Source organism: Aspergillus caelatus (genome assembly GCF_009193585.1).
Source record: "Aspergillus caelatus strain CBS 763.97 unplaced genomic scaffold BDV27scaffold_67, whole genome shotgun sequence".
NCBI lineage: Eukaryota > Fungi > Ascomycota > Eurotiomycetes > Eurotiales > Aspergillaceae > Aspergillus > Aspergillus caelatus.
Window position 1 is genome coordinate 100,696 of NW_022475330.1, and position 12,893 is coordinate 113,588.

The 12,893-nt window shown below is 51.3% G+C and overlaps 5 protein-coding genes across 5 annotated transcripts; 2 read left to right on the forward strand and 3 right to left on the reverse strand.

Annotated features, from left to right (window-relative positions):
* Positions 1–254: 254 nt before the first annotated feature.
* On the reverse strand, positions 255–2,171 carry BDV27DRAFT_126705 (SAC3/GANP domain protein). The gene is made up of 3 exons (XM_032066605.1): positions 1,522–2,171; positions 362–1,467; positions 255–276 (listed from the first exon to the last, which is right to left on the reverse strand). The coding sequence occupies exons 1-3, from the start codon at positions 1,591–1,593 to the stop codon at positions 273–275; spliced, it is 1,182 nt and encodes a 393-aa protein (XP_031928618.1). The 5' UTR covers positions 1,594–2,171; the 3' UTR covers positions 255–272.
* On the forward strand, positions 1,866–4,180 carry BDV27DRAFT_102581 (ESCRT-II subunit protein VPS36). Its single transcript, XM_032064306.1, has 3 exons — positions 1,866–2,171; positions 2,232–2,367; positions 2,431–4,180. The coding sequence occupies exons 1-3, from the start codon at positions 2,071–2,073 to the stop codon at positions 3,955–3,957; spliced, it is 1,764 nt and encodes a 587-aa protein (XP_031928619.1). The 5' UTR covers positions 1,866–2,070; the 3' UTR covers positions 3,958–4,180.
* Positions 4,158–6,597, forward strand: BDV27DRAFT_102642 (amidase signature domain-containing protein). Its single transcript, XM_032064307.1, has 7 exons — positions 4,158–4,675; positions 4,735–4,833; positions 4,886–4,959; positions 5,004–5,103; positions 5,161–5,582; positions 5,661–5,784; positions 5,928–6,597. The coding sequence occupies exons 1-7, from the start codon at positions 4,403–4,405 to the stop codon at positions 6,477–6,479; spliced, it is 1,644 nt and encodes a 547-aa protein (XP_031928620.1). The 5' UTR covers positions 4,158–4,402; the 3' UTR covers positions 6,480–6,597.
* Positions 6,598–6,619: 22 nt separating this feature from the next.
* On the reverse strand, positions 6,620–11,153 carry chsB (chitin synthase class II). Its single transcript, XM_032066606.1, has 5 exons — positions 10,638–11,153; positions 10,181–10,552; positions 7,904–9,824; positions 7,683–7,849; positions 6,620–7,631 (listed from the first exon to the last, which is right to left on the reverse strand). Exons 2-5 carry the CDS (start codon positions 10,414–10,416, stop codon positions 6,731–6,733), a joined length of 3,225 nt encoding a protein of 1,074 aa, XP_031928621.1. The 5' UTR covers positions 10,417–10,552; positions 10,638–11,153; the 3' UTR covers positions 6,620–6,730.
* Positions 11,154–11,183: 30 nt separating this feature from the next.
* BDV27DRAFT_102671 (DUF1774 domain-containing protein) lies at positions 11,184–12,881 on the reverse strand. Its single transcript, XM_032064308.1, has 4 exons — positions 12,717–12,881; positions 12,436–12,649; positions 11,868–12,307; positions 11,184–11,807 (listed from the first exon to the last, which is right to left on the reverse strand). Exons 1-4 carry the CDS (start codon positions 12,724–12,726, stop codon positions 11,587–11,589), a joined length of 885 nt encoding a protein of 294 aa, XP_031928622.1. The 5' UTR covers positions 12,727–12,881; the 3' UTR covers positions 11,184–11,586.
* Between the last annotated feature and the right edge of the window lie 12 nt (positions 12,882–12,893).

A 12,893-nucleotide genomic window follows, 5' to 3' on the forward strand; every position in this document is an offset into this window, starting at 1 on the left:
GCTGTGCGGCTTTCGCTCCGGTAAGCAGCCTCACCGCTCCATCTTTTTCCTGGAGCAAGTCCTCCGACGTATGGTCCAGGATGAAGTGTGCGCTCTGCTCGTCAGACTCGAAACCAAGTTCTTCAGTAATGAAACGGATGTTTACATCAGGCTTATAACTGTGATCAAGTAAGTGGTCAGCGTGCATATGGGAGGATCTCGACGGGCAATCACGTACGCTTTACAAATGGCTGTCAGCGCAGACAGTCGCTCTCGGTCCACGAACATGTCCATCAGGTAAGCTCCCATATTCGGGGTGTCCAGGTAGAGTTGAAAGAAACGGTGGTAATTGCCAAGCGCAAGAGCTGAGCGGACGTCTAAGGCATGTTTGACAGCAGGATCTCGCTTGTCTGCTGCTGTTAGATCGGCCAGGGCATCGTTCATGGCCGTCCAATTGCGGGTGTGGATGAAATACAGAATACGATACGCCTTGAACTCCGTAGGGTGGCCCCCAAGTTGCTGTGCGTACAGCGCGCGCAGCTGAGTCTGACACTGATTATACTCACCAAGATCTCCTTTTTCCAGCGCAATGCGCGCGTGAATCTCGTAGACACTGACAGTAAACTCATTCCTAATGTGCTGCACAGTCAAATCTTGCCGCAGCGACTTGAACTGATCGCATATATAGTTATAGTTGTTGTCTCTCTTCCACTTTTTCTTCAACAGATCCAGTGTCTTGACCAGGACCGGCAGAGGGCGGACGGTATCCGGGTTTGGCGCGGACGTCAGACGGAAATAGTTTTTCTCCAGATCCTGGCACCGTCCGACAACAGGGCCCTGGTTTGCACTAGGAGAGGGGGAATCATCGCGCGACGATGGCGAGGAACCATATCGAGCCCGTGGTTCCTCGAAGCGTTTTCTCCGCAGTTCCAGATTAGCTTTGGACTTACTTGTGTTCTTATGATCTATCCGTTGGCGTTTGTCTGTGGGGGAATAAGTGATTCGGTCTTCAAATGCATTGTGATTGTTAGTTTGTCTCCATGGTGGACAGCTGTTCGCGTCCCCGTTGTACTCAACCGACTTCCGTTTCCTCGACGAGGCGTCGGAGGAGCTCTCATACTTCTGGGCAGTAACAGCGCTCCAAGCCGGCACATTTGGGCTGGCCAGGATCCGGTTGCGCTCGTTCTGGACCATGACCTGGGGCAATGGCAGGCTTGCCCAATCAATTTTATCCAGTTTGTTATTCTCTGCGGCCTCAGTAATGACGGCCTTTAACTTCGATTCCATTTCCTCTCTGCTAACTGAGGACATTTGATGTTCCGGAGCAAAACTTCGTTGTACATACAAGCGAACTGGGGCTGGCCATTCTACTCGTTTGCGAGCGGCTTCGGTATCCGACGGCTGCGACGCTGGGGCTGGGGTGGGACTCGCCACGGCTGTATGGGCAAGGCTACGGCGTGCTTGAACTGGGATATACGCTGGGGTCGCTATCATACGGTTAACCAACCTTGGCCACATTGACCGGTGAGAGGGAAGCATACCATGTGTGGGATATGTTTGAGCGGTTGCGGTGGCTGACGCAGACACACGCCATGGTGGAATGCCCGAACTCATTATTGAGAAAGAAGTCTAAGCAAACAGGCAATAAAGAAGTGAGGAAAAGTTGATAGTTTGACTGTGTATAAAACTACGGGATTCTGATGTGACAGGGATATGCTCAGAACACTCCTACACAAGGGAAAGCTGGAGAAAGTGATAGAAGAGAGGAGGAAGGAAAAAAGGAAAAGAAAGGTGAAAAAAAGAAGAAGACGAAGTGTTTGCGTATAGGAAGACGCTGGGAAGGGAGCAAAGTACAGGGCGCCAGATGAAGATGTCGAGATGGAATATGAGGGACGAACGTTCCTTTTTCGCTTACGTTTCGTGGCGGAGATGCTTGGCGCGGATTGCCTTGACCGCCTTCTTTATCCGGCATCTGACATCAATACCTATCTGTACGATCTCCTCCACCGACAAGATAAGACATCCATAAGTCATTCGTTCACCTCTTTACAAGTTTTGAAGTCATAAGAGAGATGCTGGTCAATCTACTAAATGCTCTTCAAGCCTTTGGATCTCAGTACAGCACTACGTCCCTCGCTGTTACCCGATGAGACTCTACTCTTCGTTCAGGATGCGGTGGGGTTGTACGAGGGGTGAGTGACCGTGGGTTCCACCGGCCCTGTAGCTGTACTGATTGATATCTGTGCGAGTAGCAAATACAAGATCCCACATTATCAGGACGGCCATGCATACCTCACTTCCCACCGTGTTTGTTATGTTGCGGTGGAGGAGCCACGCAAACACTCCGTCGCTATCGACTTAAAAGATATTGATAGAGCTGAATATCAAGTATGAATATCTTACTCTTGGATTTCTAGTCCTGTCTAGTGCTTATCCATACCCAAATCTTAGGCAGGCTTCCTCAAATCTTCCCCCAAGGTTACACTGCACCCCAAACCACCCAAGAACAGCTCCGGTTCGAAAAACAACAGTCTATCAAGGTCGCAGTCTCCTCGGGTACAGAACTCCGCGCCATTAGTGAAACCATCAGCATCAACATTGGTGAATGCCACATGGATCTGCCCGATCTGCACGTTCTCCAATCCCATACCTTCAAACTTCGACCCGTCCACAGCGACGGCGACAAACATACCACCTTGTCTGGCTTGCGGTATCAAGCCCCCGTTCACAACGGTGTTAAAGGCGGCCATCGCCGCTGCGGCATCTTCCCACGAGGGGATTTCCATAAACTCAGCGCCTCAAGGCAGTGGTCAGGATACAGCACAGTCCCTGGTATCATGTCCAAGGTGCACCTTTGTGAATCATCCGTCTCTCCACGAGTGTGAAATATGCGGTGCTTCATTGTCGGGTTTGTTAGATATTCCCAACAGTAATCAGCATCGCGCCGAATCACCAGCACCACTTATCCAACTACAGGGCAGTATTAAGAACACTGAGATCTCGGACAACATCAAATTATCCTTCCGCGGAGGTGGCGAGAAGACTTTCTACGAGCGACTGAAAGGTGCATTGGTCCAGAGAAAGTGGCTGCTCTACAATGCCCCACCCGTCCCACAACAGCCATCGCCGAATTCAGCGTTACCCACGAATGGATTGGTGTCTACCCCAGCTCGGTCCCCCGCTCCCGGAATTGCAGGCCTAGAGCAACGGGGACTGGAAGCTCGCCGCAACAATGAGGTTGTGATTGGCAACGCATTCGAAGACCTCGAAGCACTTATGGCATCGGCGAAGCAAATCGTCACGATTGCGGAAACGCTGGCCAGAGAGTCAGGTATGGGTGATGAGACTTCAAGCGAAACCAGTGCGCTTCTCTCGGAATCAGCAGCAGCCTTGGGCATGGTTACGACGAAGGATATGCTGAGCTCGGGCTCGGAGAACCTATACCTCTCGGAGCTATCTCGTAATCTCGCTGAATACCTTACCGATGATACCAAGGGCATCCTGCAGAAGGAAGGTGGGATTATAAGTCTTATCGATCTTTGGGCCCTCTTCAATCGGTCCCGAAACGGGGTGGAGCTGGTGAGCCCTGCTGATTTCCAAAGGGCAGCCGAGTTGTGGGAATCGTTACGACTACCAGTCCGCTTGCGCCGATTCAAGAGCGGCTTGCTCGTTGTCCAGCGGTACGATTGGAGCGACGAGAAAACCATCCAACAGCTGCAAGACTGGCTCTTAGAGCTCCAACAGATTCCGCCAGCTGAACCTACATCGTGGGATTGGCGCCAGTTCGGGCGTGCGATTACCGCACAGGAGACAGCACAGCGGTTCAAATGGAGCGTGGGAGTTGCGGCAGAAGAGCTTGAAATGGCAGAGGATCGCGGCATCCTGTGTCGAGAGGAAGGAATCGAAGGCCTGAGGTTCTGGGGCAACCACATTACATCTCACGATCTTGACTCGAGTATCACGAATCTTGTTATTTAGCATGCGTATATAGAATTGGACCAGCACACGCGACGGATAGAATTCGTTTTAGTCATGAAATTGAACCCAAGGATAGAAGGGGCGGAACCAATTCCGCCAGCGACATGGAAGGACAATTTATTTCCGAATGTGCTCTCGACTCGGTCCAGGATCTGATCTCGAGTCTATGCCAGAGATAAGACCGAAGCTTCTCCACCATCTTCTAAACTCTTATCGCCTGCGGGGATCCTTCTCTTACTATACCAACCACCTCCCCTTCTCATTGGACCATAATTCCGTCTCGGAGTATGAACAAGTTACACATACATATGGAATGAGGAGGAAGAGAGGAGGAAGGAGTAACTATAAAGGGACATTCCTCCCTCGAATTCCATCTTCTTTCACCTCCACCACCTTCCACCATCACCATCTCCACACCAAGTAATCCATCCAACAACTTGAAACCATGTCCACCTGGCAAACGGAAGCCCTCAAAGCCAAAACCATCCTACAAAACTCCATTCCGACACAATGGCTTCTCCCCGAAGACAAACTACCCCCATCGGACCAGAAGAATGTCGCTGATTTCCCCAGATCCAGCGGACTGTTCACCAATAGAGAACTATCCATCACGGATATGTCCGCCACGGCCCTGGTTGCCGGTATGGGGGCTGGACTTCTAAGTGCCGAGGAGGTGGTGGTTGCGTTCCTGAAGAGGGCTGTTCTGGGACACCAATTGGTACGCATTATCCTACACATTATCTGCTGAGCTTCTATAGGATGTGCTGATGAGGACAGCTGAACTTTGCGACGGAGTTCATGGCAGACAAAGCCATTGCCAGGGCCAAAGAGCTGGACGCTTACTACCAGCGGACGGGGAAGTTAGTTGGACCCTTGGTATGTCTCCTCATGTCAGATACTACAATGAACTGAAGGTTAACATCCACAGCACGGAGTCCCAATCAGCGTGAAAGAGCATATCGGTATCAAGAACCTGACCTGCAATGGCGGCTACGTAGCATGGTAAGTTCACTACACATCGCAAAGAAACCCACTAACAAGCACAGGGTAAATGACATCGCGCCAGAGGATGCCCTAATACTACAATGTCTTCACAAAGCAGGCGCCATTTTTCACGTCCGGACAAATCAACCCCAGTCCCTCATGGTATGTACTGCCAGTTGCTCAGAAACTCAACACCCCTACCATATCTAACTACTATAGCACCTCTGCTGCAGCAACAACCTCACCGGCACCACGACAAACCCTTACAACCGCAACCTCACTCCGGGCGGCTCATCCGGTGGAGAAGGCGCATCAATGGGCTTCAAATGCGCCCCGCTAGGCATAGGCACGGATATCGGGGGTTCGATCCGAGCTCCCGCGGCCTTCTGCAATGCATATGGATTCAGGCCGACAATGCGACGGAACCCCTGCTCAGGGATTAAGGCACCCGAGCCCGGCCAGGAGGCCATCCTCGGTGTTGTGGGGCCTTTGGCGGCGCAGAGTCTGGATGATCTGGAGCTGTTCCAGAGAGTGGTTCTTGATGCGGAGCCGTGGGATATCGAGACCTCCCTGGTTCCTCTTCCGTGGAGGAGGGTGAAGGAAGACAGAGAGTTTACTGTGGGAATCATGTGGGATGACGGGTACACATCTTTCCCTTCTTCATTCTATCTTCAGATGTTTCAGCGCATAGAGATAACACCCTACTAACGAGCGAACAGAACGGTCCGTCCGCACCCTCCCATCATTCGAGCACTCAAAGCTGCCAAATCCAAACTCCAAGCAGCCGGCATCAAAGTCGTAGACTGGGAGCCATATAAACACGCCCACGGCTGGGATATAATCGTATGTCACCTTGTTACTTTCTCCTTACCTCCATCTACACTTCCCAAACATCCAAAAAAAAAAAAAAAAAAAAAAAAAACTCTGTTGCAATCCCAAAGGCTCGTTCACCAACCAAAAACGCAAACTAAAATAAATAAATGCAGTCAAAACTCTACTTCCCGGACACAGCAACCTCCCAAAAAACACTAATATCACAAACCAACGAACCAATCCTCCCACTAACAAAATGGGCCTTTTCCTACGCACACCCGACACCATTATCCATCGCCGAAGCATGGGCATTGAATGTCGCCCGCGATGAATACAGAGATGAATACCATGCGCGGATGAAAGCGACGGGGGTGGATTTCATTCTATGTCCGGCCTATGTGGGCGTTGCACCCGTTTTGTATGAGGCGCAATATTGGAATTATACGGCTGTGTGGAATGTTCTTGATCTGCCGGCGGTGGTGTTTCCTTCTGGGATGGTGGTTGAGGATGGGGATGTAGAGGGGAAGAAGAAGGATGGCTGGATGGAGAGGAATGAGGTGGAGGAGAGGGAATGGAGGAAGTGGTGGGTTGATCCTGGTCGGTTTGTAGGGGCTCCTGTGGGCTTGCAGGTTGTCGGGAAACATTTCAAGGATGAGGAGACTATCGCGGCGGCGAAGGTGGTTGAGGAGGTGGTTCGGGGGCTGGAAGGAAGGGCTAGATTGTGAATATCACAACTACTCAGAGCTTGATTGACCGGTGACCTGGTCTGGGTCATGCATACTGGTGAGATATGACTGTACATTGAATCATAAAGGCGAGTAATATACGGGTTCTCATGATTAGGAAAAGATCGTTGAAGAGGTGCATTTACATCATTATACCATAGATCCCATCATCAATCAGTACATACAAACCGTAACCGTAGGCATGAACAATATTTTCATCAAAAAAGGCAGAAAAGCATAGAAAACATAAATCATTTCCGCCAAAACATTACCTTCCCCGCCTGCTGTTTCATCCCCCATTTGGCCTCGGTGAACTTATCCCTAAACGTGCCGCCGCCGCCATACCGCACTGCGCTGCCGTTGACCGCACTGGAAGTCGCACTGCCAGTGCCATGAGCGAGGTTGCCCGCGTCGAACTTGGCTTTTCCTTTCACAATCTTCCGCACCACAAGCAGAATAGCGTATGTCGTCGAGCCGATCACACGAATCAACGCCAATCCGGTCACGGACCACAGGATGATGGCGAGATAGATGTTAGTGCCGCCCGAGTCCACTCCGTAGACCTCAGACACCGCCATGGCGAGAATCACGTTGGCAACCATCCAGATCGAGACCATGTAGGTACGGACCGCCCGGTAGTAGTCCTCCTGCAGCTGACTTTCCGAGACTGGGGGCTCGGGCACCTCCTCTCGATCACGAAGATTGCGCAGTGCTGCGTCGTAGCCACTGTCGATATCGAGCTGCTCGGATGGCATTTCGACTTCGACAATAGACCCGTTGATGATGCGCGCCGCACCCAGGTCGGTGTTGATCACATTATCTCCCTTCGTACCCCATGTGACATCGTGTGTATTACAAAACGCATAGACTTGCAGCGTGCAAATGTAGCTGGGCAAGAGGGCGAAGTACTGCGCCGACGACGTGAACATGTGCCACGGGTCCAGGTAGAGGAATGAGGAGAAGAAGTAGAGACCGACACTCGAAAGAAGTGACACCACGATGTTAATGAAGAGCCCGTCGCTTACGGGGAGATCAGAATCCCCTCCGGTTTTCGCGATCAGCTCCAGGATAACCAGGTAGAGCGTACAGAAAATAGTATAGACCATGATGATGCTATACACGATCATTCCCGAGAGATACAACTTCTTGGCTCTGCGAATAGTTAGCGAAGAACGGTCGTGCCATATGGATAGGATCACTCACCCTTGCGGACGGTTCCCCATGGAGATAATGAACTGCAAACACATGACCAATACGCAGGCATATCGCAGGATGATGAAGATCCATTTGCCCATGCCATGGCCGAAGGGATCAATCTTCGGGTCCGATAGTGATCCGGCGATGAAGAAGAACGCTAGGTAGAAGTTGGCCTGGCACATGTCAGTATTTAACCCCCATTCACACTTGAATCATAGACAACTCACTAATCCAAAATACGTGAAAAGGAGCTGGACAAATTGGTAGACGGCTTCGATCTGGAGGAGGATCTTTCGCGGCAGGGAATGGTCGGTCTTCCACAGCTGCTTTCCGTTGACGATGGAGTACACAGCGGCGAAGAAAGCACCGTTCAACCATCGTCTTCGTTGCGAGATGAACTCCGGAACACTGTCGGGAACGTCGGTTTCTCCCACCGCACTCTTAACGAATCGCAGGACCCATCTTTCTTCTCGCTTGGCCACCAGCTCCCAGCACAGGATACGATCTTCGGCGAGATACATGTTTGCCGTAAACACATCCGCATCCTGTCCATGTAGCGTCTCTCCCTTGAAGTACTGATTCAACGGCCCGTTGCCCTCGGCATCGTTCTGCAGCGCAAAAAAGCGATAGGCACTCAGCGCACCAGGCAGCACGGTAATGTATCCAAACACGGACTCCAGAGGCTTGTCCAAAATGTTCGACATCTTGTATTCGAAGTTTTGACTTGCAACCAGTGGATTCAATAGGCCCAGCATGCCCTTGCCTTTTCCTGCCTTGATCTCACCAGCGGCTCCGGCCACGTTTGAATCCTCATCGAACGCTTTCCACAAGTGGTAAATGGCAGTAGGCGAAGGCTTAGTGCCAACGTCTAGAAGGATACAGATATTCGGTTGGAGGGCACGACCGAAAGCGTTGAAGAACCAACGATGCGAGTTGAGCTTCTTTTTGTTATGTTCTTTCAAACAGAAGATAACCTGACACGGCATGATGCCCTTCTCGGCTCCCTTAAACTTCAGGTCGGAGTCGAGAGATACCTGGGTGGTATACTCGTAGACGTGTGCATTGACTTGCTTCTGGTTGACGACGTTCTTGGCGATGCCTTCCTGGTATACACCAAGAGCCGCCAGTGCGTTAAGGGTCCTCGGATGGACCTTTTTACGGCCGTCTGCAATAATACAAACCACGATCTTCTTCCAACTGTCTCTTCCCCAGTTTCGCGAATTCGAGCGGGAGCAAAGATGACTGATGTTTCGCATAACGCCGTGCATGGTCCGAGTAAAACAAATCTCGTCTTCGTTGTACATGGTCACACAGATAAACAGTTCCGTTTCACGCATGGTCGTACCGATCTGCTGTCGCAGTTTGTATCCTCGCTGCGTAAAGTCGTCGGGATCGCAGGTCACGGCGGTATACCTCATATGGGTAAATTCTCGGTCGTCTCGACGCGGCAAAAAGCTGTGGAGAATGGTCGGAATCTTGCACTCCAGGATCAGTTCACCGTTGACCAGCTGGACTTCTTTCTTGGTCATCTGGGCCTCGCGAACGCCTCGACGGCTCTGCTTCTCTGGGGCAGGTCCGTAATGCAGGTTCGGGTCCACCATTCCCGTCGCTTCGTCGTCCTCATCCAGATCAAACTTATTCATCGTTTCTTTTTCGTCCGTGATCACGGTCGATTCGCTCATGAAGGAATGCACACTGCTATGTTGGCCATGCCGGTGAATCGTCCTTCCGCCGCCACCGAACACATCGTCGTCCGGATCGCCAATGTCGATGCTCGTATCCTGCTCACCCATCGTAGATCGTGGAGCCGTGAACAACGGGGCTGGTGGCAACGGTCGTCGTGGACTGCCTCCATATCTCGAGCTCGGCGTACCCGGGCGTGGACTACCATTGAGGTCGGCTCGCTCATACTGCGAGCTCAAAACAGATGGGGGTCTTGGGGCCCTAGCCCACTCGCCGACGTGGTTGGGAGACCAAGGTCGGGTTGGGGAACCAGGGCGCGATGAGTACTCGGGCACATCTACTACCGACGTTGCGGGTGGCGGGATGTTCGGAGCGTTCCGCATGCTGGAAGCTGGTCGTGAAGGCGCATCCTCCGTTGCATACTGATAGTACCGGTTCGAAAATTGCCTCGGGTGGTGGTCTGTCCTATTACGAGGGATACGAGCGTTAAATCTCTTTCTTCTCTGTCGCGCCATTCTGGAAGACGCAGGTGAAATAATCCTCGGGATATAGTCTGAGACTCGTGTATAGAGCTCATAGACCTTTCCCAGCTATGAAAGACAACAGAGGGGCAATCGTGCATATATCGTCAGCTGTACGGGAACAAGGTATCTCAGTGGCTTTCCTTGTTTCCCCCAGCGGACGACTTGCAATGATTGCACCCAGAGTCATCATTGGCTCGATACAAAACAAGAGGGAGGAACCTGGGCAACCGAACCGTTGGGCCAGATTCCAACGAAGCCATTGGTATGCGGGCAGAACATGACAGGTGCATTACTTACGGAGAATCTTCGTCCTCTTCATACGCCTCGCCGTAGTGGTAGGCCGAGGTATTTCCCACGCTTTCCCTGAAGCCATCATCTATCGTTGTGGTGCTCGTAGGCAGTAGTCGCATGGTCGGCGCAGCATGACGAGGGGATTCGTGCTCGGAGATGTACGAACCTCCATAGCCGTATGCTGGAGGCTCCTCCTCGTTGTTCGGCGCCGCCGGATACATGTGCGACGAGTTGGGATTCATGATTACAGACGCTGCGGGATCAGTTTCTCATGATCAATGGATAGCTAGTGGGCGCGTGGGGGCTGGGGGCGTGTCTGTCGTGCAGAGATAGCACCCCGATCACAGGGCAACGTCAATTGGAGTCTGCAGCGATAACCTAGAATACGGGTACCAACAAGTCGTCAGTTCTGTGGGTCTGCAATGTACTTCACTCCAAATGGGGTTTCAAGAATGTAACTCACAGCAGGAGACTTTCTGGATCTTGTTCCAGGGTAGGTAAACAAACCAGGAATGTTTCAAGTCGCCACGACAAGACTCCTGAAATCACTATGAGGCAGTGTCTATATGCGAAGCTCTCTCCAAGATCTTAGATGGTGGTTCAATCGGCTGGGTGCTGGCTTGTTCATAAACAAACCACGATCGCGGTGCAGACGTCAATATCACACGCGTCGAAGGAGGGAGAAATTTAGTCAATTAAATCCAGGCCCCGTACCTGACGACCTCCCATGGATACCGGCCTGTTAGTCCGATCGCAATGAATGGAGCAACGTGGAGGCGCTGCCGTCGCCCAGGCAACGGGCGCTTGTAGGAGCCAAATCGTCAGCCGTCCTTGCAGTGGAGGTTGCAAAATATCCTCAGTGCCCTTTCCTCACCCCGAGACATTTGAAGACTAACGAGATTAATCCAAGTCAGTGTGTCTTCATTCCGTTGGTCCGTGTTTTGAGTGGCACTGGTCCAGATGTTCGATCGCATTAGACTGATGAAGTTGTACTACAAGACCAAAACAATCACGGGTGGAGCACCTGATTAGATTGAATTTATGCCTTAGCGGCGGCAGTGACCACAACTAAATAAAATAGATAAATAGATAAATAGATGGACAGATAGATAGATAAAAACAGCCTCTTGCGAAATCCACAAAAAACCAATCCAGCCTTCACCGACAATTATTACAATATTAATGGTTTGGGAGACGATCAATTTCCAGCACAAGACACAACAACAGAGTACATGAAATTCAAGTGGAACAAAAGAGTGGGGGTTCAAGGCTCCGTGCATCGTCCAATTCCAATCGCATCCACCTGATTTAAGACGAACAGAACAAAACTAAACAGGTCAATTTGGGGTACAGGTTTAGGTGACGCCTGACGGCACCGTCGTGGAAACAAGGGCTTGGTGGGTGACCCACCCTCAAGCCGCCGCCGCCGCTCCTCCTGACTGCTCGTTGAGCAACGGTTCGCGCTCCCGGTCAGCAGTTTCTGGGTGGGTGAGTCTGCGAAACAGAACGTCGCGGCCGGTATATTTAGTGCCCGTGATATAGAGCGACTCCGCCAGGAAGACCGCGAAGATTACAAAGGCAAAAATCCACTGCAGGGCGATGGTTTTGACGGCAATTTGTTTCAGTGCCAGTCCTGCATTTGGGGTCAGCCGTTCATCTATATACCAATCCTACGGGACGATGTATTACTCACCAAGAAACAAGAAACTCAAGCAGTAACCTAAGAGATCATCCTGTCCCACTGTAATATGAGTGGTCCCGATAACGAAGATCACCCAGATGAAGATATTGGCGACGATCCTCGCCGGCAACGAGTTGCTATGCACGGCGACAGCACCGTTCCAGAACAGCGCCATTAGCGTCCAGGCAAAGGGCCCCGCAATTGCGGACAAATGAACCAGCGGGGGCAATGCACGGTGTCTCCAGTAAGCCGTATGCTGGTTGACCAAGTGGGCCATCAGGATAATCTCGGAACCCCAGAAGTGGCCCCGAGTCCAGAGGAGGATCCAGGCGAAGATGAACAGGTTGTTCAGAATAAAATGCGCACCCACGTTGGCAGTCGCCGTCACGATCGAGGCATCTTTATGGAAAAGATGGTAGACATAACTGAGTTGGGAGATGAGGAGAAGGATCCTATGGCGATCGATATCCGTCAGTTTTATGTCTTTTATATTTCCGTGGAGGTTGGAACATATAACTAACTACTCCGACCCGGAGGAAATAGTACAGGAAAAAGAAAAAACCGAAGCGATAAAACGTACCAGTAAATCCCAGTAACCGTTGTGCTCTGGCTGAAAGGCGTGATATGGTGGTTGGCCTGGTTGAAGATGCCATGGCCGTGTTTGACATCGGCGGGGGCATGGATGGTATAGTAGATCCCGACCACCACCACCAGTAACCACGACAAAGGCACCAGCAAACGATAAGACCCCAGGGAATAGGATCCGTGCGACTCTTGTCGGGAAAATGGATTGTCTTGATCAGTGTGATATGGTTAGCAGGGGGTGGAAATGGCGGATGCCTTCTCCGGAACACGACTTACAAGAAGCCATCACCGTCTCTACTACTACTCACTGGGAGGAGATATGGATCACTACTGGTAATGTCGGATGGTATTAGTAGCAGTAGTATGTACGACGTGCGGGGGTAAGGAGGGATGAGAAAGGAGGTCTCAGAATAATATCACGGGGCGAAGGATTCAAAATATAAGAAAGTAGTA